This window comes from Myotis myotis, unplaced genomic scaffold (genome assembly GCF_014108235.1).
Source record: "Myotis myotis isolate mMyoMyo1 unplaced genomic scaffold, mMyoMyo1.p scaffold_m19_p_14, whole genome shotgun sequence".
Classification (NCBI taxonomy): domain Eukaryota; kingdom Metazoa; phylum Chordata; class Mammalia; order Chiroptera; family Vespertilionidae; genus Myotis; species Myotis myotis.
Genome location: NW_023416318.1, coordinates 36827460 through 36851529, shown reverse-complemented (window position 1 = coordinate 36851529; position 24070 = coordinate 36827460). Strand labels below are relative to the sequence as shown.

The 24070-nt window shown below is 47.5% G+C and overlaps 1 protein-coding gene and 1 pseudogene across 3 annotated transcripts; both read right to left on the bottom strand.

Moving 5' to 3' along the window:
- On the bottom strand, nucleotides 1–22533 carry CDC42EP3 (CDC42 effector protein 3). 3 transcript variants are annotated; one of them, XM_036334831.1, is made up of 2 exons: nucleotides 18306–18326; nucleotides 1–2000 (listed from the first exon to the last, which is right to left on the bottom strand). In XM_036334831.1, exon 2 carries the CDS (start codon nucleotides 1762–1764, stop codon nucleotides 994–996), a length of 771 nt encoding a protein of 256 aa, XP_036190724.1. In that variant the 5' UTR covers nucleotides 1765–2000; nucleotides 18306–18326; the 3' UTR covers nucleotides 1–993. The 3 variants fall into 3 exon arrangements, with proteins under 3 accessions (XP_036190724.1, XP_036190723.1, XP_036190722.1); XM_036334830.1 differs by lacking the exon at nucleotides 18306–18326 and adding an exon at nucleotides 2595–4075; XM_036334829.1 differs by lacking the exon at nucleotides 18306–18326 and adding an exon at nucleotides 22399–22533 and having other exon boundaries at nucleotides 316–2000.
- On the bottom strand, nucleotides 21930–23823 carry LOC118669448 (annotated as a pseudogene).
- Between the last annotated feature and the right edge of the window lie 247 nt (nucleotides 23824–24070).

Genomic DNA, 24070 nt, shown 5'->3' with positions numbered 1-24070 from the left:
TTTTAACATTTACTCTTTATTGTGTTGTATGAAGTACCTATGTAATGCAGGTATGTACTGTACTAAAATCCCCATATTTCCAAAGATCATTATGTGGTGTAGCCCACAGTCTCTGCAGAAGCGCCATGAGCAACCTGTGCCTTTACACTTGACAATCCATGGTTGGCTGTTATGAGAAGTTTAACAGGGGAAGAAAAGAGAAAATAAAGCTAAAGTATGAATACACTTTTCCAAACATACACATATGCAGCTTACAATGGAAACAAGTCAAATGACAACATTCGATGTAGTATCTATAAAATGCAGACTCTGCAATAAAAAAGCCAAAGGCACATAAAAATATATTTTAACTTTAAAAATAACTTAGTTACAGTAATACTTTGCTTGTCCTACCAACATGTAGCTGACAGTCAAAATTCTGCAATATTGACATAATACATAGGTGTATATATAAGAACTACAAGAAAATCCCACAAACCCATAAAGTTGTTCAAATGTGAAAACAGAACAGTTTTAACACTGAAGAATCCGCTACGGTGGGCCCAAACAACATAATATTGAAAAGAGTCCAGAAAAAAAGGTTTAGGTGTGAAATAAAATTTTGACTTCTTCTTGCTCAGAAAATGCCAAGTGCTGTGAAGTTCCTCCCTGTGACCGTGCAGCCCTTTGTGGCTAGTGCCATCCTGGCCGAGCCAGATTCCTATGTGTCTACAAACAAAACCTGTGAGCTGAACATCAGCCATGCCTGCCGAAACGGGTTCTCACTGACTCACTTCCTCTTTTTGCTAGGACGGGTCTTTTTTTTTTTTTTAAACTGTTTTTGCAAACAAGGCCTAACAAGTAAAAAAATACTCTGTAGGAACATTATCTTAGAAAACCCATCACGTAACTTGCAAATCTAGCCAGTGAAGCTCTTCTCGACTGTGGTTGGTTGTTGTTTTGTTGTTGTTTTTTGATACCTTTCACCCCAAAGGCATCGCTGGAGGTGTCCTGCTACTTATTTTTGTCCATGACATTCAGCACCTCATCCAAAAACGAGGGCCCGAGGTCGAGCTGCAGGGAGAGCAGGGAGCCCGTGAGATCCGAGAGGGACTCCTCTGACTTAGTCTTTTCCTTGACCAGCTGGCTCGGGGCGGGATGGTCAAACATGTCCTCGGCCGGCCAGTCGGGGTACTGTTCGGAGAGGCTGGAGGAGTGGCTGTCCCTGCCCTGGCTGGACTGCGAGACGGACGCGGACCCGCTGGAGCCCCAGGAGACATCCCCCTGGCGGACCGTCCCGTTCTCCAACAGACGGCTGTTCTCCGGGGCCTTTTCCTCCGCGACGGGCGCGCAGTGGAGCCTGGGCAGCTTGGCCGGCCCAAAGGACTCCTGTTTGGAATTAAATGTCACCGGGGACAGCAGGGGCAACATGAGCGCCTGGGACCCTCCGATGGTCGGGAGGGAGATGGCGTTCTTGAGCACAGGGGAGGGCGTTTCTGTGAACATGGAGTCGGAGGTGCTGTTGGCCCGGAAGAACTCGCTGTGGCCCGGGAACGGGCCCAGGGGGGCTTTCTCCTGGTTTCCAGGCAAAAGCTCGTAGTTCCCTTGGAGAAAGGAAATATCTCCGAAGACGTCGTGCTGGCCCTCCTTGCCGATGTGAATGGTGTGGCGAAAGTCTCCGAGGGGCGGGCTGATCATATCAGGAGACAGAATGTCCCTCAGTTTAAACTTCTTTCCTTTCTTGTTGTTGGCCGCCTTCAGGTAAATGGGGGTCTTGGCTGGCATTTTGGAATTTGAGAATGTCTCTCCTGCGAACGGGGGAAAAGGGCCACTTTCTTCACGGGGGTTCCGTGTGCCCGACAATCCTGCTTGATAGGAAACTGTCACACCATTTTCCTCCAGCGGCTTCGGCGGGGCCGTGCGAGGGGACGGAGGTCGGAGAGACCTTCCTGGAGCTACAGCCAAGTGGGGCGCTCTGGAGCGCCGGTCCCAACCTCCAAGCCCTTCCGCAGCATGGGAGCCTGGAAGAGAAAGCAGCGCAGGTTACAGGCAGCGTAGGTTTCACAAGAGCCTGGGAGTAAGGGCGGGACGAGTTCCCATCTGAAGCCGCTTTGCTGTTTCCCTCCATGAAATAGGATAAAAACTTAAAACTTAACAAGGGTCCACTAACCTTAAGTCTTACTTCGGGGGGGGGGGGGGGGAGAAGAGGAAGAGAGATATTAAAAAACCCCAAACCGGTGACATCAGCACTTTTGAAACATGGCCATGGGCAGAATTCTCTAGACATGCCTCAGATTTTAGTCCTTTCATGACCAGAGTGAGTTCAGCTCCTTACATACAACTGGATTTATTTTAAAATACATTTTCTCTTTTGCTTTGGCACTCACACTAGCAAGACTAATATTCTGTTGTTGAGTTTTATGGGTTAATACAATGAATGGATAAAATAAACAGTCCTACAAGAAAGGGGCTGGAAATACCATTTACTAAGTGACAGCGACTATTATACGCTAGTGTCCAACCAAATCTTAATGACGTGAATTCTTCCAGGTGAGAAAACCCTAAGATTCAAAGTCAAAAAGACAACCATTAAAAAAAGCAGAACAAAAAAGCACCTTTTCTCAAGAACAGAGAGCCAAGAAATGGAAGAGCAGGAGCCGGAATCAAGTGGAGAAAGAACACGGTTGGCCTGTGTGTCGGGACTTGGAGGCTTTCTGAGCTGGGAGGAAAGAACAAACCTGCTTCCTTGCAAAGAAAATCGTGTGATCCTACAGAATAGGTTGGGCCTTCACTTGGAAACACTTTGGGAACATTTACTGATAAGCGTGTATCCTCTCCCTGAGGCAGGCAGAATTCCAAGGTAATCTCGTGATCTGCCTCCCGGTGTTAAGGGCTCTGTGGGCGGAAGCTGTGACTTGCTTCTCACCAACAGGATATGGCAAAGCTGATGGATGTCACACCTCGATTAGGTTACATTATGAAAGAGCCCACCTCTGCAGGCTGGAGGTGGGGACCCCCTTTAGTGGTTTGTACCCTGCTGAGAGAGGGCCTCTGGAGGTGAATTTTGCCAACAACCAGAGGGAACCAGAAAGTGGATCTTTCCCCAGTCGAGCCTTGAGCCTCGGATGAGTCTACAGCTCTGACACTTGGTTCACAGCCACAGCCCTGCCCGAATTCCTGACCCGCAGAAACTGAGTCATTAAATGGGCAGAAACTGAGTCATTAAATGGGTAGTCATTACACGAGTATCATTGTAAGCCACTAAGGGTTGGCGGTAATTATAACGAACACAGCCTCCCTGCTCGAGGCTACATGAGGGAATTAGAGGTGATGAGCTACAAGAAGGCTTGGGGGTGCTCATTTTACAGATCGTCACCCGTGAAAAACACCCTCCAACTCTTCAGTCACATCAGCTGCCAAGGAAAAGCTCCAGCCTCTCTCGCTGCGGGAATTCCTGCAATGGCTCCACAGCCACCTCTCCCTGGCCACAGAGCAAGCAAACAAATAAATATTGGGAAGAGTGGGCTAGGTGGTGGCTTGAAGAGAGCCACACCTGCTCTGTAGCAGCTGGAGGCTGGCTGACATCTGCCCCATATTTTTCTTTTCAGCAAGAGTTTTAAATTCACTTGCCTGTGGCAGGTGGTGAGAACTGTGCTCCAGCCCCCACTGGCAAGGTGACAACTGGCTCCACTGGGGAAGCTACTTGCAGCCAGGCCTGAGGAGGCAGAGAATGACGGGCAGGAGAGGCCCATCGCCACCGGCTGAGGGCGTGGGGGAGGAGCTGAGGCAGCATGACCGGCTTCGCACCCAGACTGGGCTCACCTGGAAGCTGCCCAGGAGAACCCTGCAGGCATTGGCTCTTGATTTCTCTTTAGTCCCAACTAAGGCACTGGCTCAACCTCCCTGAGGTGCTATTTTATGGCCACAAGGACAGGCCCTGGGGGTCTGCTTTCTCACTTCAGGTTAGTAATGCCCGGAGGCTGTCATTGAAAGAGATGCTCAAGCAAGAATACGGGGAACCAATCATAGGAAGACATTCTCTCTGTCTTACCTCTCAACTGGGTCTTGCAGCAGTTACCAGTTTAAACACTGGGTCTTCCTGCTTAGACCTCAGAAGTTCCTTCCCCTGTAAGTGCACCACAGCGTAGGCCTTGTCCCCTAGGGGCCTGGCGCTGCCCTCCTGCCCACTGGGCCCAGTGCCACGACTGCCTGCAGGAGCAGCTGGGGCGCCTCCTGCAGAAGGTGGGGGCAGCCCTGAGGGCCAGCTGCCCACACACGGCTAGGAGGCAGCTTCCATGGAAAGATACAGTGTGTCCACCACCCCTCAAGGGCATGCCAGGGCTGCTGTGGTCAGCTGGTGGTGCCAGGGTTTTGCAAAGCCAGAAACTGACGCAGGCCATGTCACATTATTTAGGAACATACTATAGTAAGAGGCCAGAAAGTTGCAGCAGCCAGAGTACAATTCTCTGTCTCTCATGCACTCAACTCACATTCACCCCTTCCTTGAATAGCTGGGGGCGTGGAGGAGGAGCGGTGAGGAGGGGGAGAGAATGCCCGCTCCAAGGTCCCTGCCTGGCCACGGGCACTGCAGGCCCCACGGCAGAGGCTGGCTCAGCCTGGAGAAGCTGGGTTTTTAGGTCATTGGCATGGACCCAAAGATGGCAGGGCAGTGACAACATATAGAGAAAAAAGTAAGAAAAGGGCTGGTGAGTAGGCTCGATCAGCTGCCGGCAATGAGATATCTGCTGGAGAGTGGGAGAGGAAAGAAGATACCGTAAAAGGCATTTTTCTTCCTCCTGAAAATATTTACACTGTATTTACTGCATAGCAGGAACATGGGCTTCTAAGCCTCAGTAATTGGTACTGAACGTCTGCTCTGTGCCCGTGCTAAGAGCTCCCAAATAAATTGGATGTTTTTGTGTGTTTTTGAAAGGAATTGGGGCAAAATGTCAGTTTTACAAGTTTAGACGAGTTGATGTTTTCAATGCGATAGGAGGACGATATCTGAGAGCTCAGATACTACCTGTCTATCTTATCTGTTATCTTTCCCCTCCAGCTCAGGGCCAACCACGCTTACCCCTCCACTCTGAGAATTCTGGGCTCCCTCACGTATCAGCCAGGGGACATCCATGCCCTGCTTCCTTCCCAGGCTGATTCCTCTTTCAGGATCTCCCCTGCCGTCGCTAATGCAGAAACCCGGTGGGCAGTTTCCTCACAGGTAACTAAGGAGCTGGTCCCGAAGAGGGTCTGTGTGTGTCTCCTGGAAATCACCAACCCTGAATACAACAGCGAGTGCTTATGTTCCGGGCACTGCTCCAACCTTTGCCATGTACTAGCTCACTCACAGGAACCCAGGAGGCGGCTGCTGTTAATATCCCCATTTTACAGCTGATGCACTGAGGCACATACTTCGTGCACGGCAACCAGGCACTAAGCCAAGTGGCCAGGCTCTAGAATTTGAGGTCTTGACACTTAGTAAGCACACTTCTTAGGAATTCAGTCAGCTCCCAAATTATGAAGGGGAGGCATTGCAAAGCCTGTTTAAGAGACAAGTGTGTGATAGATAAGGCATTGGGGCTGGTAAGGGTGCGTAACAGGCCTGGCAGACACTGATAGCATAAGCTCAACCAAGTCTACCCTCATTGGCAGTCAGTTTAGCAATTATCTATCAAAACTGCAAATCTCATGCCTTTGGCCCTGGAATTCCACTTACAGACATTTCTGGAGATTTATCCAACTTGCGTATATGTGTACAAGGTTACCAATCCAGCACCATTTGTTACAGCCTTGAGCTGGAAAGAACCTGTCACAGATATATAAAGTGAATCCATACAAAAGGAAAATAACACAGGTCTAAAAAATGATGAAGCAGCTCTTTATATGCTGGTATGGAAAGGGCTTCAAAGATACGTATCTTCAAAGGAAAAAGAGATCGGTGCAAAGTGTGTTGATACATTTGTATTGGCTTGTATGTCTGGAAGCTCACACAAGTAATGTGACTGCCCACAGGGACAGGAAGTAGATGGAAGGGGATGAAAGTGAGAAACATTGATTGGCTGCCTCCTGGGATCAAATCCGAAACCCTGGTATGTGCCCTGACCCGCTAAGTTCACAGGGCTTACAGGCCAGCAGTGAACTGTTGGAGCAGAACTGATGAGCGAGCCCTCGTGGGTGTCTCCCAGCCAAACGAAGAGAATGTCTAGCCTTCGTGTTTCAGTGAGGACTCTACCCCATCACTAACTACCAGGTCCCGAACCATTCTAGGTGCTGCCTGCCCACTCGGACCTTTCCTGTTCCCCATCTTTCCTTTCATGCCATTAGTCCTCTACTCCTACTACCTTCCTCAAATTAAAAGAAAAAAAAGAAAAGAGGAAGGAAGGGAGGGAAGAAGGAAAGAGAGAGAAATCAAGAAACTTTCCAATGTGTAGCCCTTTCTCAAAAAACCCTCCCCATGACCTTGAAATCTGAACTCTCCACAATCAATCGATAATCCCTTTCCCTGAGTTCTTGGATCACTGTTGCTCTTCTTTCCCCCTCGTAGGTGACACTCAAGATAATATTCACCTGCAGGCCTCTGAAAACAAAGGCCCCGGTTCCTGGGCACCGGAGAGAACAGATCTGCCAACAAAAGGGTTCAACTCCCCAGTCAGTTGCTTGTCACTGCCTAACAAGGCCAGAGAGAATGTCTGGCAGATGTGCAGGCATGGAAGTCCAGCTGCAAATGTGAGCACAGGCTCCCACTTACAGGAATTTGTGAGAAATCCAAGGCACAAAAGGCCTGGAGAGGAAGTGAAAGCCACAGGTTTGATAAGAAAGACAAGTGCCCAGCGGCCATTCCTGCAGTAGGCTAGCCAATTCTAGCTTCTTACCGGCACCCGATTTAAGCCCAAGTGACAATGTTCCTCAGAGGAATCACCACAGCAATAATAATTCAATGAAGGGAAAACGGAAGTGGCCCCTTGCTTCATTTCCTTGTCATCCTTTTGGTAAACAGAGTGTTGCTGAAAAGACCAAAACAAGGCAGTGGCCAGGAGGAGGGCAAAAAACAAGGGGATGTGACAAAGTGGCCCACCAAGAAATCAGTTCCGCAATTAGAGTTGACTGTTTTGGCAACTCACAGGGCTCTGAAAAGGAACAAAGAGGTTGGCGTTTTCTTTAAAATTCCATTTATTTTAAGAAAGGAATGTTTGGTTTGTCTGCTATTTGTTTTTAGATCAATTCTTAGTGGAGAGAGAGTTGTGAAAAATGCCTTGCCTCCTGCAAAATAGGTTGCAATGTTAATTTAAAACACACATGTATAAAAACAGGGGCAGGTGGAGGGAGGGGGCAGGACCATCCTGAGGGAGCTGCAGGCCTCTGCCTGCTACTTGTGGGCAGTGAGCCTACACCAGACGTCCCTTTTCTTGCTCAGTTGTCACATCCTTCAAGGACATCCTAGCTCCTGCTCCCCTTTCCCTGTCTCAGCGTTGTACAATGTGCCCTTCTTCCTGGCACCCAGACACAGCACTACGGCACCACCTGGGCCCCCAGCAAAACTACTAAATGATTCCTCAGGGAAGGATAAGGCCGCGGCAGGACCCCCCCACCCCCAAGCATCCGTGAAGTATTTCTCTCTGCTGCCAACAAGAAGACAATTCCTCCGTGATACCTCCGGGAAAACTGCCTTTGACCCCCAGGCTCCCCACTTTAGAAGGGACAAAGGCTACCTGGAATGCCTTCCTACATGCTCTGAGGGGTCCAGCAGAAGACAAATAAACTAGGTTGTGACACATGAGAAGCAGCTGAAGGAGTGTAGCAGCTCAAGAAAACCCCAAATATGGAGGGGCCACAAGATGCTTCAGGGATCTGAAGGATTCCTTTCTCTGTCATGGAAAAGGCCCCAGGGTTAGTAAGGAGAAGCTACAGGGAAACAGATCTTGGCTCCTTGTCCTTGCTCCTCGTCCTTACTCAGGTTTCACAGGGGGCAGCAGCCCAGGCTCCGGGCCCACCCGATGGTGCCCTAGGGCGGTATTTGCATACCTGTTCATTCCGAGTCTCCTGTAAGGGAACACTGTCACTGCTTATTTCCTATGTCACGTTCGCCTATAAAAACACTCACAGACTTTCCCCGGAGGTCTTTCCACTTGAAGATAGCTGTGTCTTCACTAATATAAGGATGATCAGCCACCCTTCGGTATCAGAAACAGTAAAATATTACTTCAACCAGGGCACTCACGCCGACCCTTTTGCCAAACCCTCTTCTCTCAGTCACACAAAGAATTTTAAAATTCAAGGGAGGAAAAATCAGAGTATTAGAAATTCAACATTGAACTTCAGTGAAAATCTAAGACCGAAATAAATGTAACGGGAGAAGACCCAGTGAACACCATCCTGAAGATGCTTTTCATAGTTTCAGTCTGTCACTCCCCCCATGAGAAGATAAGAAGATGCCTTTTCTATTTTTAGATTCTCATCCTCTCCTCACATCAGCTAAACTGAAGACAGAGCTATATGCCCTGAAACTATAAAACTCCATTAGCCCAGGTCCCAGCTGCCTAGACGTCATGCAAATGAACTTGCAGGCGGACGGGTCAGGCTATATTTTATAGACCCACTCAGAAAGTCTATGACATGTCTCACTTTCAATTATTTATAAATGGACTTCTCACTTATGATTCAGCTACAGCTTGTATTTACTTTTCTTTTATAACCCTGATTATATAGAAACCCACAAATACCATATGAGAGACTCACTACTAGTTTGTGTACACCCTTTACATTTATAGGGTCTGACTGTACTATTTCAAAGACTTCTTAGACGCAAAATTGGAAGACAGAACATCCACCTCACAAAATACCAAGTCTGTACTTTTGAAGAGAGGCCATCAGACCCCTTCTCCCCATTAAAGTGAGTGATTGGGGAAGGACTCGATATGGACATTGATCCCTGGCAGTTGCCTGGCTCACTCATCATGACTCGTTTTACACGGGACTCAGTCCAAAGGACCCAGGCAGGCACTCGAATTTGGTGGGTATGAATCAAATAAGGCCACGACTGTAAACTGCCCCCAGCTTCCACAGTCAATGGATCCCACTTGATTTGTGAAGCACCAAGGACTCTATCAATACAGGAAGAGAACCTGAAGTTTTGAGCAATATTCAGCCAGGATATTCCTTCTAAACTCTGCTCAAAAGAAAGTACCTTGTGAAGTTGCTTAGTTGCTCACAAAATAATACCCCTTAATATTTAAGTCAGCAATTATGCTCTGAAAACTCCTGTCCAGCGGCAGTAGTATCAAATGATCCAAAAATAACAGGTTTGACAGGTGTCCAGAAATTCAGGCTATGGTCATTCGGCCCATACCACCATAGAAAGCAAAGTTCCCTGTGCTTTGCCTTTATAGCATGTCCTCATGTTTAGGCTCCTTGAACACTGATTCCCTAGTGGGGTGAAGGGACACACCTGGGACTTCCATGCTCTTCTCCCATCCTGCTAGAGCCCTTGACAGTCATCCATGTTCATTCTATGGGCTGAAATATGGCTTCTCCACATCAAACCAGCACTGAATATATTCGGAAATACGGTGGCCAATCCACTCTCCGCCCACCTTCATGGCAGGCTCTCCTGGGTCATTTATACATAAATATTTGTCCAATGATTGAAAGAACGTCCCCTCAGACGAGGCTGAGAGCTTCTACTATGAACATGAACTGGGTCTTACCCATTTTTTTGGCCTCCCACAACACATGGCACACAGTGAACTTCAAGTGAAGGAGTGCTTGAACCCATAACCCCTGCTAGGCCTTCCATCATGAGAGAGGAGCTGATTTGCCCTCAGGTGCCAACTCCCAGTCCAAGTCCACAGAAAGTAGCAAATTTGAAATGCCTAGTTTTCTGAGGAATTTATGCTTGTGAAGAATAATGGCTAACCTTTGAGTAGTTGCTGTGGGCCAGGCAGCAAGTATTAGAACATAGTCCTTAGGAACCAGTCTTAGATGAAGCCTTAGGTCAATCGGCCCAAAGGTGGAGGAGCTAGGATTTCAGCCATGACTGGCTGGCCTCCAGTCTGTGCTCTTAATTGCTGCTGCCTGGATAACGTGAGGACTGCCATGGAGCTGGTTGAGAATAGAATGGCCATTCCAGACTACGTGTCTAGAAGTCTGACAGCACCAAGAGGAAATAACGCACTATAATCTCAACAGTAATGAGAGGCAGAGGTGGTAAGTTGGCCTTGTCAGAAACCAAGAATGAGTAAAATGGTCCCAAACACCAGCTCCTCCAACTCTAACTCACGAAATCTTTTCAATATTTGTACTCCTGTCAGAAAGAATCTCAAAAGGAATTTGACTTTACGAAAAGAAAAGCCAAAGGATTAAAAATTTGAAGCAACAAAAGCCCCCTGAGTCTTAAGGAGAAGAACAAACATCCTGCTCTTAGAAAAGAGTGTTAGTGCTGTTCATTCTTTTCCCAGAGGAAGCCGGGGCATTGGGCTGTGCACAACACAGGACTTTCACAGGGGACAATAGCTCCCTTTCCTCGCTATTGACACTTCACTTCCCTCCTACCTTTCTGAAACTCAGAACCCTGTGTTCCTTACATGGACTATACTTCCACCTTTTTACCATTGACCACTGTTCATAACATCCTCCACGACTGCTTCAGTCACTTCCTTCCTGAAGGAATTCTCTAGCTCACCTCATGCAACCCAGGCTCCGTACTGCCTGCTTGCAGGTTTTCTTAGGGCTCCTGTAGAGCTTTCACTGGATGTTATTCTGTTATTTCCCTATTCTTCTTTTTTGTGTGATTGTATGTCTGATATCTCCAGGTAGGTGGTGAGCGCAGTGAGAATAAGTGGGCAAAGGAGCTATATGTAAGACCTATTGATAAAAATCACTTCCAGAGCCTCCTCTTGGACTGGGAACACCAGAGGCCCTCAAATGTTATTGAATAAGCCTGTTTAGTTTTCCCTTTGGTCCATCCCTTAGAACAAAGGTCTGAAAATTATGGTAGGTGGGCCTCATTTCCTTCCACTTTATCTTCCACTCTGTATCAGAGGGGGCCATCTAGATTGCTCTAGTAATCTTGTCACTTTTCAATGGCAGGCCCACCCTTAGGGAAATAAGATAGCTGATGAGGTCCACTTCAGCAATCTGGGAGCCATCCACCCCTGTGGCTATATCTCCTGCCAGTTCCCCCAATGCCTCTCAAACTTGTTTACACCTCGAACCTACTATCACACTATACTGCAATCACTTCTTGCCTCCTGGAGTAGACTGCCTTCCTCAGGGGAGAGACACGATATTTAGATATTTAATTCACAGTCGGTACTGAATAAATGTTTGCTGAATGAATGAACAAGTGAGAAAGTTTGAATGTGATGGCCTTAACTTCCTTCCTTTCCAACCCAGCCTGCCCGCCTGGGAATGCAAGATGGAATCTTTCTACGACTCCTACAAGAAAAAATGAACTCAATACAGTCATTTAACAAGGAGTTGTAGCCTCTTTTCTTGTAACAAAGGCTTTCTCTAATTTTTCCATCTGTAAGACATTTTAACCTTTCTCTATCCATGTAGGCTTAAGAATTTAACAGCCTATCAATACAAGCCACAGTAATTCTACAGGCTCTTACAGATCTTTCATATTAAGACAAAGAATATTTGATTTGAAAGGGAAATAACCTCTATCCATAACTGCAATATGTAAAGAGAGTCTGAGCAAGACAGGCAAGCCTTAAGGAAAAATTCACAACACATTCCCCTGACTGACTAGTACATGGAAGTCACTCTTAAAGAATGAGGCCCTGGAGAAACAATAAGCTTGCTCTCTTGACCTTTCCTTTCAAAAGGAAATGAGTTAAGGGGAGAACTTGCATTATTTGGCACAAGATGTACAAGGGAAACTCAAGAAACCCTAATGAACATTCTATGGAAAAAGGTTGTTTTGAATCAACGTCTGACTAGCATAGATCAGGTACTTAAAGAAAAACACCTATCAAATGAATGACTGCATGAGCAAACAAAACCATCCATAGAACTCTCACTGCTGTTGTAAGCCTTAGGGAGGAGAGGCCTGGGCCAAAACTTTGACCAGCCTGGTAGGATCCTTGTAGAACTCCAGACACATAGGGATTCCAGTTACCTCCTGTGCAAATGGAGGTAATTCCCCCAATCCTGCCCTATCTCACAGGTGATTGTAAGAGCTGAGAGTGAAAATCTTCATACCAATAAAGCACGGTGCAAACACAAAGCATTATCTTCATCCCAAATGAAAAACCAGAACATCTACTGAAATACAATATGAAGAAGGGGGAGCCATTCTAATTGTCCAAATAACCACTTCCATTTTCTCCTTAAATGTTGTCCATCAGTACAATGCTTGTAGGTGTGTCTGCCCTGTGAACAATCTCCACAATTAGAAGGGATTCCTACCCTCCAGCTTGATCAGAAGATAATTCCTTCTGTCAACAGAACTCAGTTAGGCTAACTTCTATACACATACATGCATCCTTTATCTCCAGGTGCAATTCTTCCAGCCTTGAGAACAAATGGGATTTCTTTGAGTTTGGAAAATTACAATCAACCATTATTGGCTAGCTAGATAAAGAAAAGTTTAAGGGCATATGGTTAAGGTTCATGGGGAGGCCAGATAGGGCTAGATATGAAAAACAAGTCTAAAGCAACTCAGTTAACGGGGAGCGGACCATTGCAGGAAGCTTTCCCCCCTGAATGTGAGATTGGTATGGGGATTCCATAGGCAAGGGAATGAGGGAGAAAAGCAGGCAAGCATCTCTGCACTAGGAGAGAAGTTAGGGTAATAAACATCCTCTATTCCATGTTCCTAATTTAATGTAGTATCCCCTGGTATGTCCATGTAACCTACACATACACACACAGAGGTGATAAAATCATAGATTTGTGCTTAAGATTTATTTTAACTTAATATTACAAAGTGTTTTAGGACAGTGGTTACTCATACTGTGTTCCCCGTTATCCTAAGGGGTCAACATAGGCACCTCTGGGACACCGGAGACCTAGAGAAGTAATGCCAACCTCCCTATCTGTCCCCTCCCTCCTTTTTAACCAAAGAAATTCTGCTATTATGTTAGTATATTGGAATTAAATTTTTCTTTCTTGTCCTTGGCTAAAAATAATTTGAAAAGGAACTGGGCCAAGAAGGAAATATCATACGTGCGCTCTCTCTCTCTCAAGGAAATATCATTCATTCTCTCTCTCTCTCTCTCTCTCTCTCTCTCTCTCTCTCTCTCTCGTCACTCAAAGTCTTAGGGCCTCAGTTTTATCATGTCAGAATGAGTGGGGCTGAGGTAAGGACCTGTCCATCATGAAATGTTAGGGTTCTATGACTGTACATGTTTGCAGAAACATCAGCTTCTAGGGAATTTTAAGAAAAAAATATACTTTTAAATAGAATTAAGACTATCCTTAGACTCAAAATACCTTTGCCAGCTTTTTTTTCATCATCTTTGCTCATCCTTCCTGGTATTAAATTAAGGGCTCAGTGCAATGCCAGTGACTCTCTGGGAGCCTGTTTCCCCATCTGCAGAGCGAGTAATGGTGTCATCTTAGGAGTAGACACCACACATAAAGTCCTGTTGGGCACTGAGCTCACAATCAAGAGAAGGGGCCCTAACAGGTTTGGCTCAGTGGATAGAGCGTTGGCTTGCAGACTCAAGGATCCCAGGTTCAATTCTGGTCAAAGACTTGCACCATGGTTGCAGGCACATACCCAGTAGGGAGTGTGCAGGAGGCAGCTGATCAGTGTTTCTCTCTCATCAATTTTTCTAACTCTCTATCCCTCTCCCTTCCTCTCTGTAAAAAAATCAATAAAATATATTTTTTAAAAAAAGAGAGAGAGAGAAGGGGCAATATTGCTAATTACTCTAAAAAACTAGAGCTGCATAAGGAACAAGACAGGCTGAAAGTTCACAGTGGGTATTTCTTCCAACCTTATTTCTTTTAGACCTTATGATCTGAACATGTGAACTAACCATTATAAATATAGTGTGGCCCTAGCTGGTTTGGCTCAGTGGATAGAGCATCGGCCTGCGGACTCAAGGGTCCCGGGTTCAATTCTGGTTAAGGGCGTGTACCTTGGTTGCGGGCACATCCCCAGTGGGGAGTGTGCAGGAGACAGCTGATCGATGTTTCTCTCTCATCGATGTTTCTAACTTTCTATCCCTCTCCCTTCCTCTCTGTAAAAAATCAATAAAATATATTTTTTAAAAAATAAATAAATAAATAAATATAGTGTGAATATCCCCCAAGATGTTCTGGTTCCAGGCATGATTTCCCATTCTGAGAAAAACTGGAATCGGAACGAAGTCACTGTTTAATTCCACATGCCACCCCTAAGATATGAGGCCACAGAACTCCACCTAGCTGGCCCCTCAGGTAAGCCCATAGCTTACGGGCTTCTTCAAGAGGAAGACAGAACAAAATCCACCCACGAGCATAAACTTACACTAAACTTAAATAAGGCCAAAAATCAATATTATTTTGGAAACCATTTCACTCAAGTCATTTGAGAGCAAGAAAAGTTCAGTTTGGTACTAAGACATGCCCACCATGGGACATGTGGCTTAATAAGAAGCGGGCTTTGGAGAAAAGCCTTCCATGTGCCTTCATCTGGCCCCTGGCTAGTCACTCACCTTCAACATCTACTGAGGGCTAAGGGCCAGACAGTATTCTAGGAACTGAGGCTACAGCTATGATGCATTTACGGAGCTCACATCCAGTGTAGACAAATGGTCAAACAGCACACCAATGAATGGCTCATATAGTCATGGCGGAGGATCCTACGCAAGCATTAGGAAACACAATGGCCCTTATTCTCTTCAGCATCTGGGCTGCCCAGACTGTGCTCACAGTGGACACGTGGTGCCACGCCACCACAATCAGACCTGGGCACGAGAAAGCTGCTGTGGAAGTTGCAAGTGTCCAGCAAAGACTTTGAGGGAGTCACGGTGGTGGCCTGGTTTTCAGAAAAACCTTGGATGAACATCAGGAATGTCAAAGCACTGGAGGGCCCCTTTGAACTTGAATGTCCTGTAGCCCAGGAAGGAGTAATTTTACAATGACAGGACTTAAATAAGCTAGGTAAGTGATAACAATTTCTGGCTTGACAACACTAAGATGTTGCCACAGGCAGAATCAGATAATATGGCTAGGACTGGATTGTCCGCTTTTTCATTAGGTCCTACTGTAGAACAGATGAGTGCCAAGTTTACTAGGTTTAGTCCCTACTCTCAAGGAGCCAGTAGTTTAACTAGGCAGCTACAAGTGTCAATAAACCATAATTTAAATGCAGTTAAGTGTTATAATAGGAGAAGGTATAAGGCACTATAGAAAATGCCTTGGATACAAGGAAACAGTAGTGTAATTAAAGCAGCTTAGAGCCAGGAGAAAACCCATCCCTTTCTCTGCATCCTCAATCCCCCTTCTCCCCCCACTTCTTTACCAAGGAGGGATTTGCCTGGTGACATGGCTGGCAGGTTAAGGCCTTAGAGCCTCATCTCCTGCTGTGTTAAAATCACTGTTATATGTCTGAACTGACCCTTGGCAGAAAAAGTTATAAAAAATAAATAAATAAAAAGGAAAAGAAAGCAAATATGTTCCAAAATGGCAAACCCACATTTCACCAAAAATGCCTTTGCTTGTTTAAAAAATGTGTGTAGCCTAAGTGATCATAATGGATTTGAACAGAACAGGTCTTTTTCAGCTAAACACACAGTGATCTATCACTGGCCTGATGTGTCTACAAATAGGACCTTCAAGTTGTCACCAGAACATGACGGATTCCCAAACGTGTAAGCTGACTAAATAGAGGCCTGACTTTGAAGTTCCTTGCCTTCCATGCTGGCTCAGGCTGTTCTGCGCTGGTCTGTATTTTCAACCCAGGGTTTTACATTATTTTTTTAAAATATATTTTATTGATTTTTTACAGAGAAGAAGGGAGAGGGATAGAGTTAGAAACATTGATGAGAGAGAAACATCGATCAGCTGCCTCCTGCACACCCCACACTGGGGATGTGCCCGCAACCAAGATACATGCCCTTGACTGGAATCGAACCTGGGACCTTTCAGTCCGCAGGCCGATGCTCTATCTACTGAGCCAAACTGGTTAGGGCTACCTTATTATTAATAAAATTGCTATGCTAATAGGTGCCACTGATCCTGGCTCACCGGATTCTAAAGCGGAAGATTATCTGAAATCATCTACTGTCAAATGCCTCATCTTAGGAATGACAGAGTGACCCTGAGAGGTCAGTTACAACTTGGGTCAGAGCTAAGGCCATTCCCTCAGTGACCGTCTCCATTTAATTCTGCCTTAATTGTACTAAATAGCAAATGACGGGGTGTTTGCTGGCATCTTCTAGTGTGTTCTTGTGGCCCTATTCCTGCATACCTGGTGGTTCTCTAAAATGTCCTTGCCTTCTGCTCTGTAGGGCAGACTGCAGTGTGTGACTACTGCCTCTGGGTCAGGGGTTCCCAGAGGGTTTCTTGTCAGACTAGTCCTGCCAGCTGCTCTGTGGGCAAAAGGACTTGGACACTCTCTCCCTGTGAGTCACTGCACACAGTGACATACTAAATGCTCTGCAATGCCCGGCACAAAGGGGCCTCAATCAAACTGGCTTCCCAAAGAATCCGTTTCTGATGTTTCAGGGTACACATTGGGTGGTGCTGTATTAGCTAATTGCAGGTGTGTTGTCTAACCAACCATCAAAGGCTAGAAGGCCAATGATGACTTTTTCAAATATGCAAGTAAAACCAAATCACTGAACATCCGGGTGTTTTTAAATGTGCAATTTCAGGATTCTGCTATTAATTCATGACTTAGAAAAGCAATGAGGATCAAGCAAATATTAATTTGAAACTTATCAGCTTTCAAATTCATCAGTTTGCTTGACTACTCAGAAATCATGCTTTGTATTATAAAACTGTGTGGCTCAATTTAAAAACTGCTTTTGTGCCCTAGCTGGTTTGGCTCACTGGATAGAGCGTCGGCCTGGGGACTGAAGGGTCCCAGGTTCGATTCCAGTCAAGGGCATGTACCTTGGTTGCAGGCACATCCCCAGTAGGGGGTATGCAGGAGGCAGCTGATCGATGCTTCTCTCTCATCGATGTTTCTAACTCTCTATCCCCCTCCCTTCCTCTCTGTAAAAAATCAATAAAATATATTTTAAATAAATAAATAAAAACTGCTTTTGCACCAGTGATACTGTCCATCATCATGAGACTGGTACAACTTGGCAATGAAGAAGTATATCAAGGTCAGGAAGGCTTTTTTTTTTTAAGTAAAGAAACATACGATTCCTGCTGAATTATTCAGCTACTTATTTTATTCTGGTTTGTGGGGTGTTATTTTGTTTTGTAGCCTTTATTTTAAAGGCTGAAGGCAGAAGGGAGGTGTGTGAATGGAGGGCGGACAGCACTAAGGCTATAGCCCTTAGTTTTGAGGCGCCTGGGTTATTTCAAGCCATCCTTTCCAGAACCCCAACTTCAGTCTGAACACAGGCTCCCGAGCAGCTCCCACAGCTAATCACAAACCCACAGCATCAAAGGCAGTGGAGGCCAGGCAGGTCCCCTGCGGGTTACTGGGGCATCCCTCTAGGTTTCAAAGACCTCCCTCCTCTATCTCTCACACCAGAAGCTTATCTGGCAGGGCCTGGGCAGAACTGTAATGAGGCCTGGCTTCTCCCAAGGACAGAGCCTTCCTCCCCAGCTTACTTGGGGCTTCTGCCTCTTGCTTTAGCTCTTTTGAAGCAACATCATTATGAAGCATATATAACATGCCACCGAAGGCAAGGGACCGAAGGGTCATGCACCGTGGATGTGGCCACTAGGCTCAAGAAGGTAGCCATCCAGACTGCTGACTGAGCCCTGCCACCCCTGACTTTCTAGAACTTTGAAGCAAGGATACAGTCTGTAATAAGCTCCACTTCATCCCTGGCCCCTGAAATCCACTGCTCTTGGCTGTGGCAGGGCTTTCTTATGTGTTCCAGAGTCCTACGTGTTTACCTAGTAACCCTCCTGATACAAATTAAACTGTGTTAACTCTAGCAGTTTGATGCTGGATCCCCTGCAGAAGACTGTTGCCACGCCCAATGGGACTGAACCAGCGTCAGTAGTAAAATATCCTAATGGTACTCCCTTAAGGTTCGCAATTACTGTTACCTTCCTTTGGACCTCTTGGAATACTGTGTATTGCAAGATACACAGTACTACGAAAGAAGTTCTCTGCCAGAGACGAAAAACCCTAACATGAGTCAGATGTAACAGCTTCCCGGCCCCTCCGTGAGCTTTGGTATTTTGCACAAGCTCAAACAGACCTGAATTCAAACCTGAATCCTCTACTTTGTTAGCTGGGTGACCTTGGCCAAGTTGCACGACCTTTCTGAGCCTGTGTTGTCATCTGGAAAATAAGAACAATACTGTCTATCTCAAAGAGTAGTGATGAATATTAATGATAGAACCAGCATTAAGCACCAAGGAAAACAACAAAAGCATCAATGAAAGAAAGCATCAACTGTTTATTGTGCCTACTCTGGGCCAGGTACTTTTCTGAGTGCATTGTATTTGAACTCAATACTCAGAGTCATGCTATTATCTTCATTTTATAATTGCTAAACTGAGGAACACAGGCTAAGGGACTTGCCCAAAGTCACACAAGTAGTGAGCGCCTGCGCTAGGACATGAGCCCAGGCAGCCTGACTCGGAAGTTGCTTAACCTCAGGATGTTCTTCCTTCTCCTTGCCCCAAGGGGGTGCTGACTTTCATGCAGGATTAGCAACTCATATATGCACCTATTGGGTTGTTAAATTGCATACAAGTTGGGGCAAAAGTAGGTTTACAGTTGTGGGTATGTGAAATAGTTTATGCTTGTTATTATTCATTAATTTCTTTGTTATTTCCTACTAGGGGCCTGATGCAAGAAATCGTGCACAGGTGGGGTCCCTTCCTCTGGCCGATCAGGCCTTCTCGCCAAGTCCCAATTGGGGCTGGCGGGGGGGGGGGGGGGGGGGGGGGTGGTGAGTAGGGACCACAGGAGGTTGGCCAGCCACAGGAGCACACTGATCACCAAGGGGAAGCTTCAGTGTTGAGCGTCTTCTCCCTGGTGGTCAGTGCGCGTCTTAGCTACTGGCTGGTCGTCCGGTTATCCAGTTGTAACTGTCACTTAGGCTTTTATATATATAGATATTAACAACTGTAAGCCTACTTTTGCCCCACCCCGTATTTGTGTTTGGTATGTTCCTTACTGCAAGTTATATAACAGGTCTGCCCTCAGTTTCCACATCTGTAAAATGTCCTTCCTACATAGAACTGTCAAAAATAAAATGAGTTCATCAAAATAAAGGGATGAGAAGAATTCTTGGCACTTAGGACAAGCTCCATATAGGAAGGACCTTTAATGTCCAAAGTCAAGAATCCTGGGCATCAGTGCTTGGTAAAGAAGGTTTTTTGGCCGGCAGAATCCAGTAATTTCAAATGACCCTACTTGTTCTCAGGCAAACATAGTGCACTTAGAAATAGATTTAAGTTCTGATTCAACCAATGAGTAAACAGGTCCACAGGATTCTGGTTGGAAAGAAATTAGGCCAGGCCTAAGTGAAATCAGACTGAAAGCAAGAATTTTAGTAATTAAAATAGTCAGAACAGTCTGGACATCTGCTGGAGCTTTTCTAGGTTATGAATTGTATTCCACCTACTGGATAAATGTTATGGCTCCTAGCCAAGGAGCTCAAAAAAATTTTTTTTTTGGCCTGGTAAAAATCTTTGAGTGACATAGGTTAAAACCATTTTATTCTGAAGACAGTTGAATACCACAGATTTTTAGAAGTGAAAAGGGAAGCTTTTGTGAACGTGCTGGATATAAAACACCACATTAAAGGAAACGCTGTAGAGCAGATAGAACACACTAGCTCATGTAAGCACTTTGGCAATAAATGTTATTTACGGCTTTGTATTTACTCATCTCGCATTTAAATTTACACTAAAATGCAAAAAAAAAAAAGGTGCAATACTCATTATTCTAGCTGTCTTTACATGTTCCATTGGAATATAAAACAGAATTGCACTGCTCAGATTTTGAGGGAAGGGGGAGCTACTTATTTCCTGTCTGTAGCTGCTGCCACAGCCACAGCACCATGTTCCAATCATGGGATTCATAATATAAATCTCTTGTACATGATGCCCACAAAAAAGCTGAAACTGCCATGGATCCCAAAGTGCTTCTGAAGTTCTGATGTGTGAGTCCAGAGGCTGGTACTGGGTGTTTCATTCAATGAATGGAACCTATTGGGAAACCTACATTCTTTGGCAGACTTAATGAAGAACTTTCAACCCTTCCTTGACTATACAGTCTTTACCACTGATTTCACATGTGACAATGCCAAACATTGCACAACTGCCCCAACATATATCTGAGTGTTTAAATCTATTCTGGCCCGGCCGGCATGACTCGGTGGTTGAGCATCGAACCTATGGACCAGGAGGTCACAGTTTGATTCCCGGTCAGGGCACATGCCAGGGTTGCAGGCTCGATCCCCAGTAAATGTGCAGGAGGCAGCCCATCAGTGATCCTCATCATTGATGTTTCTATATGTCTCTTTCCCTCTCCTTTCCTCTCTAAAATAAAACATAAATAAAAATAAATCTATTCTGAAAAGGATTTGTCACACAATACTTGGGTAGCTTACTTTTAATGCTAGTAAGGGCTCAAAGAGAAGATCTTGGGAACTGTCCAGAAAAGAAGTTGTGTCTTCTAGTTGTCAGACAAAAGAACATTATAGGAGTCTTTTAAATTACTGTAGGGATACCCTAGGGCAGCGGTTCTCAACCTGTGGGTCGCGACCCCTTTGGGGGTCACCGACCCTTTCACAGGGGTCGCCTAAGACCATCGGAAAACACATGTATAATTACATATTGTTTTGTGATTAATCACTATGCTTTAATTATGTTCAATTTGTAACAATGAAAATACATCCTGCATATCAGATATTTACATTACGATTCATAACAGTAGCAAAATTACAGTTATGAAGTAGCAACGAAAATAATTTTATGGCTGGGGGGTCACCACAACATGAGGAACTGTATTAAAGGGTCGCAGCATTAGGAAGGTTGGGAACCACTGCCCTAGGGCATCATCAGCACGAAGTTAAGGGAAGTGCCCCAACCTGGCTTTGCTATTCAAATCGGGACAATCTGCTGCTCACCTAATTTTTGTCTTCTTTTAAAGGCAACCCTGCCAAGAAACTCTCTGATATGGTGAGGCCTAAGAGTTGGGGGCGGGGGCAAATCTTAGTCTCTTTAACATATTAACCAGTTCCCTCCCCACCCAGCACCGCCCTCCAGGAATTGCCTTTCACCCTCAGCACACACCAGGAGCCCCTTTCCCAAATAAACCAGGACTGGAACGATTCCTACTGCAATACTCTCCTGACATTCCTACTCCCGCCCTCATTTTAATTCACTCACTCGTTTTTTTTTTAAACAAAATGTAATTACTTGACTGTCAGCCTGGGTTGCACTCTGGGGCTTTTACTCCTTTCAACACAGCTGCGCTGCCGGCTTTGATGCTGCTGTCCACGCAGCTTGTCCCAGCCACAGCCTGGCTCTCGGTAGTGTAACATTCAAGTGCATATTTATTTTTAAACTGACCTCTCCTAGACTGTGCAGTATTAAAGGAGGTCCTGCCAAAAAAATATGCTACTTTCTATTTATAAGATGAAACACATGCCTTCCAAAGTCGAGGGGAGGAGAATGGAGTATAATAATTCATAACAAAAAACGGACTGACAAGATCCATTCGTCCTCAAATATCTGATACTTGTCTGTGTCAAGGCACTTAAGTTTCCAGAAGAAAAACATCTTGAAAAAGCTCCAGCTGTTCAAAAACCACGGGCCAAAAAACTCCCCAAACCAACGGCCAGACCTATAGGTTGGAGCTCTGCTCACAATGCCCGCCCCCGGTGCCCCCCGCCACCGTAAAAGTGAGGAAAGGGCACCCGGAGGGTACTGCCACCGCAGGTCTGCAGGGCGCACCCGTGCGCGGCCCTGGTGCCAGCCCATGATGGGAGGCGAGCGGTAGCCATGTGCGGCTTGTTCTCAGCTGGAAAAACGCAGTACGCGCCCAGAATGGCTGTCAGTAGCTCGAAGGGCGCAGTAAACGTGCAGCCCCACCCTGAGAAGTGATGGGCACAGACGGCGGATGTCTGCGCCCGGGTACTGGCGCCCCTCCCGGCGTACTTGATGTCCCCTTTTGTCCGTTGGATGCCAGCTGGAAGGTAATGCCCTGGGATCCTCGTTCCCTAGGGGTTTCCCAGCCTAGTACCCGGTGCACGCGGGAAGCGGCCGCGGCCGCGGGTCGGACAGACTCACAAAAAGGAGGGTGGAGCCGTGGGCACGCCGCGAGCAACTCACCAGCAGCCCCTGAGGATCGCAGCCGCCGTCCGGGACCAGACGCCTCGCACCGACGCCTCCGAAGGCGCACGCAGTCCCTGCCGGCTACGCGCAGATCCGGCGGGTGGGCTGGCGCGGCGCCGCGTCACCGCGTTATCCGCTCCCCGACAGCGATCGGGCGCCGGAGGCCGCTGGTCTCCAGGATCGCCAGCTGCTCGGACCCGCCACCCAACGGCCGCCCGCGGCTGCCACACCAGAGGGTGAAGGTGCGAGCGAGACAGAGCGCGCGGCGGCCGGACTCCTGGTTGAGCCTGCTCCGGGCGGGGCGGGGCGGGGCGGGGCCGCTGCTCGGGGCGGGGCGGGGCGGAGGGCGCGGGCGGCCGAGCTGACCCACCCCAAGGTGGTACCTGCTCAGCGCCTTGGGGCGGGTGGACGGGCAAGGGGTCACCGGCGGCAGGGCCTGGGAGCCCACGGAGGACAAAGGACACCCATTTTTACCTCCCCATCGCTACCTCGAGGGAGGTGGCTCCCCTGGGAGAAGGTGCGTTCAGCTCCCTCTGCACAAGGAGAGGTCGCGGGACGCCCGGTTCAAAAAGGGACCCCGGGGTGCTAGCGCCTAGGTACCCAAGGACAAAGGGACTCCGCCTGCAACCCAGACACCTGCACGAACCCTCCTGCGCCCACCTCTCCTCGTCCCAACGAGCCGACCTGGCCCAGCGAGGCTCCGGCACGGCGGGCGGGTGACTAGCACAGGAGGAGCGCCCCACCCCGACCGCACCGCCCTGGCCCGGCCGCGGGTCCCCGCACCCCTGGGATCCCGGGCTCGGGGGAGGGTCGCGGGCTGTCAGTTTGCAGCTCGCTCCCCTCGGAGCTGTCGCCAAAACCCGGAGAGTGGATTCCGTACGCCGGAGACGCCGAAGCTGCAGGCGGAGGGAGCGGGCACGCGAGCAGCCAGCACCGCAGGTTTTCCCAGTCCACAAGGAGGTGTTTCTTCCTCCCGCGGGTCCCCAGAGACTTGCCTCAAGCCGGGGCGAGCGGGTGGCGGTTGCTCGCGACGCACGACCGGGCGCCAGTGGCGCAGCCGCCGGCTGGGAGCGTGAAATGTCGCCCTTCGCGACACCTGCGCCCGCCGGTCACTCGGGCGACCGCGCTGCCGCCCCGCCCCTCCCCTCCGCCCGGAGGCCGAGCCGGGACCTGGTTAATTAATTTTCTTAATCCGCCTTGGTCCCTTCCTCCTCCAGTCGTCGGCCTGGGGATGGAGTAGGCGACAGGAAAGGGCGGCGTTTTCCGGCTGCGCGGTCCCAGCCTCACCGTGGGCCGGTGCAGGGGACTGGGACCTGGGAAAAGGAGGGCGCTCCGGGCCAGGGACTCCGAGGCTGGATGGAAATCCTGGCACAAAGCGGAGACCCTCCGGGGACCTTGACTTTCCAGAGCGGTATCAGCTGTGGGTCATCGCCGCAACGCCCTGGGGTCCGTCTGAAACCTTAGAGTTTGCCGGTTAAGCCAACGTTGTAAACCACCGCTGACGTTAGGTGAAGTGAAAAGGAAACGGACACAACTGCTCTGGAAAACAAAATACTAGGGTGGAGCGTTAAAAGCCTCAAAGAAAATAATAGTTGGCAGGTCAAACGGCCACGAGGTTGGAAGTCAAATACAAAACTCAGCCGAAGTGATGTTAGAAATCTGACAAGCA

Coding starts and splice junctions, on each gene's coding strand:
- CDC42EP3 (XM_036334829.1), bottom strand. CDS start 1,764: ATGCCAGCCAAGACCCCCATTTACCTGAAGGCGGCCAACAACAAGAAA.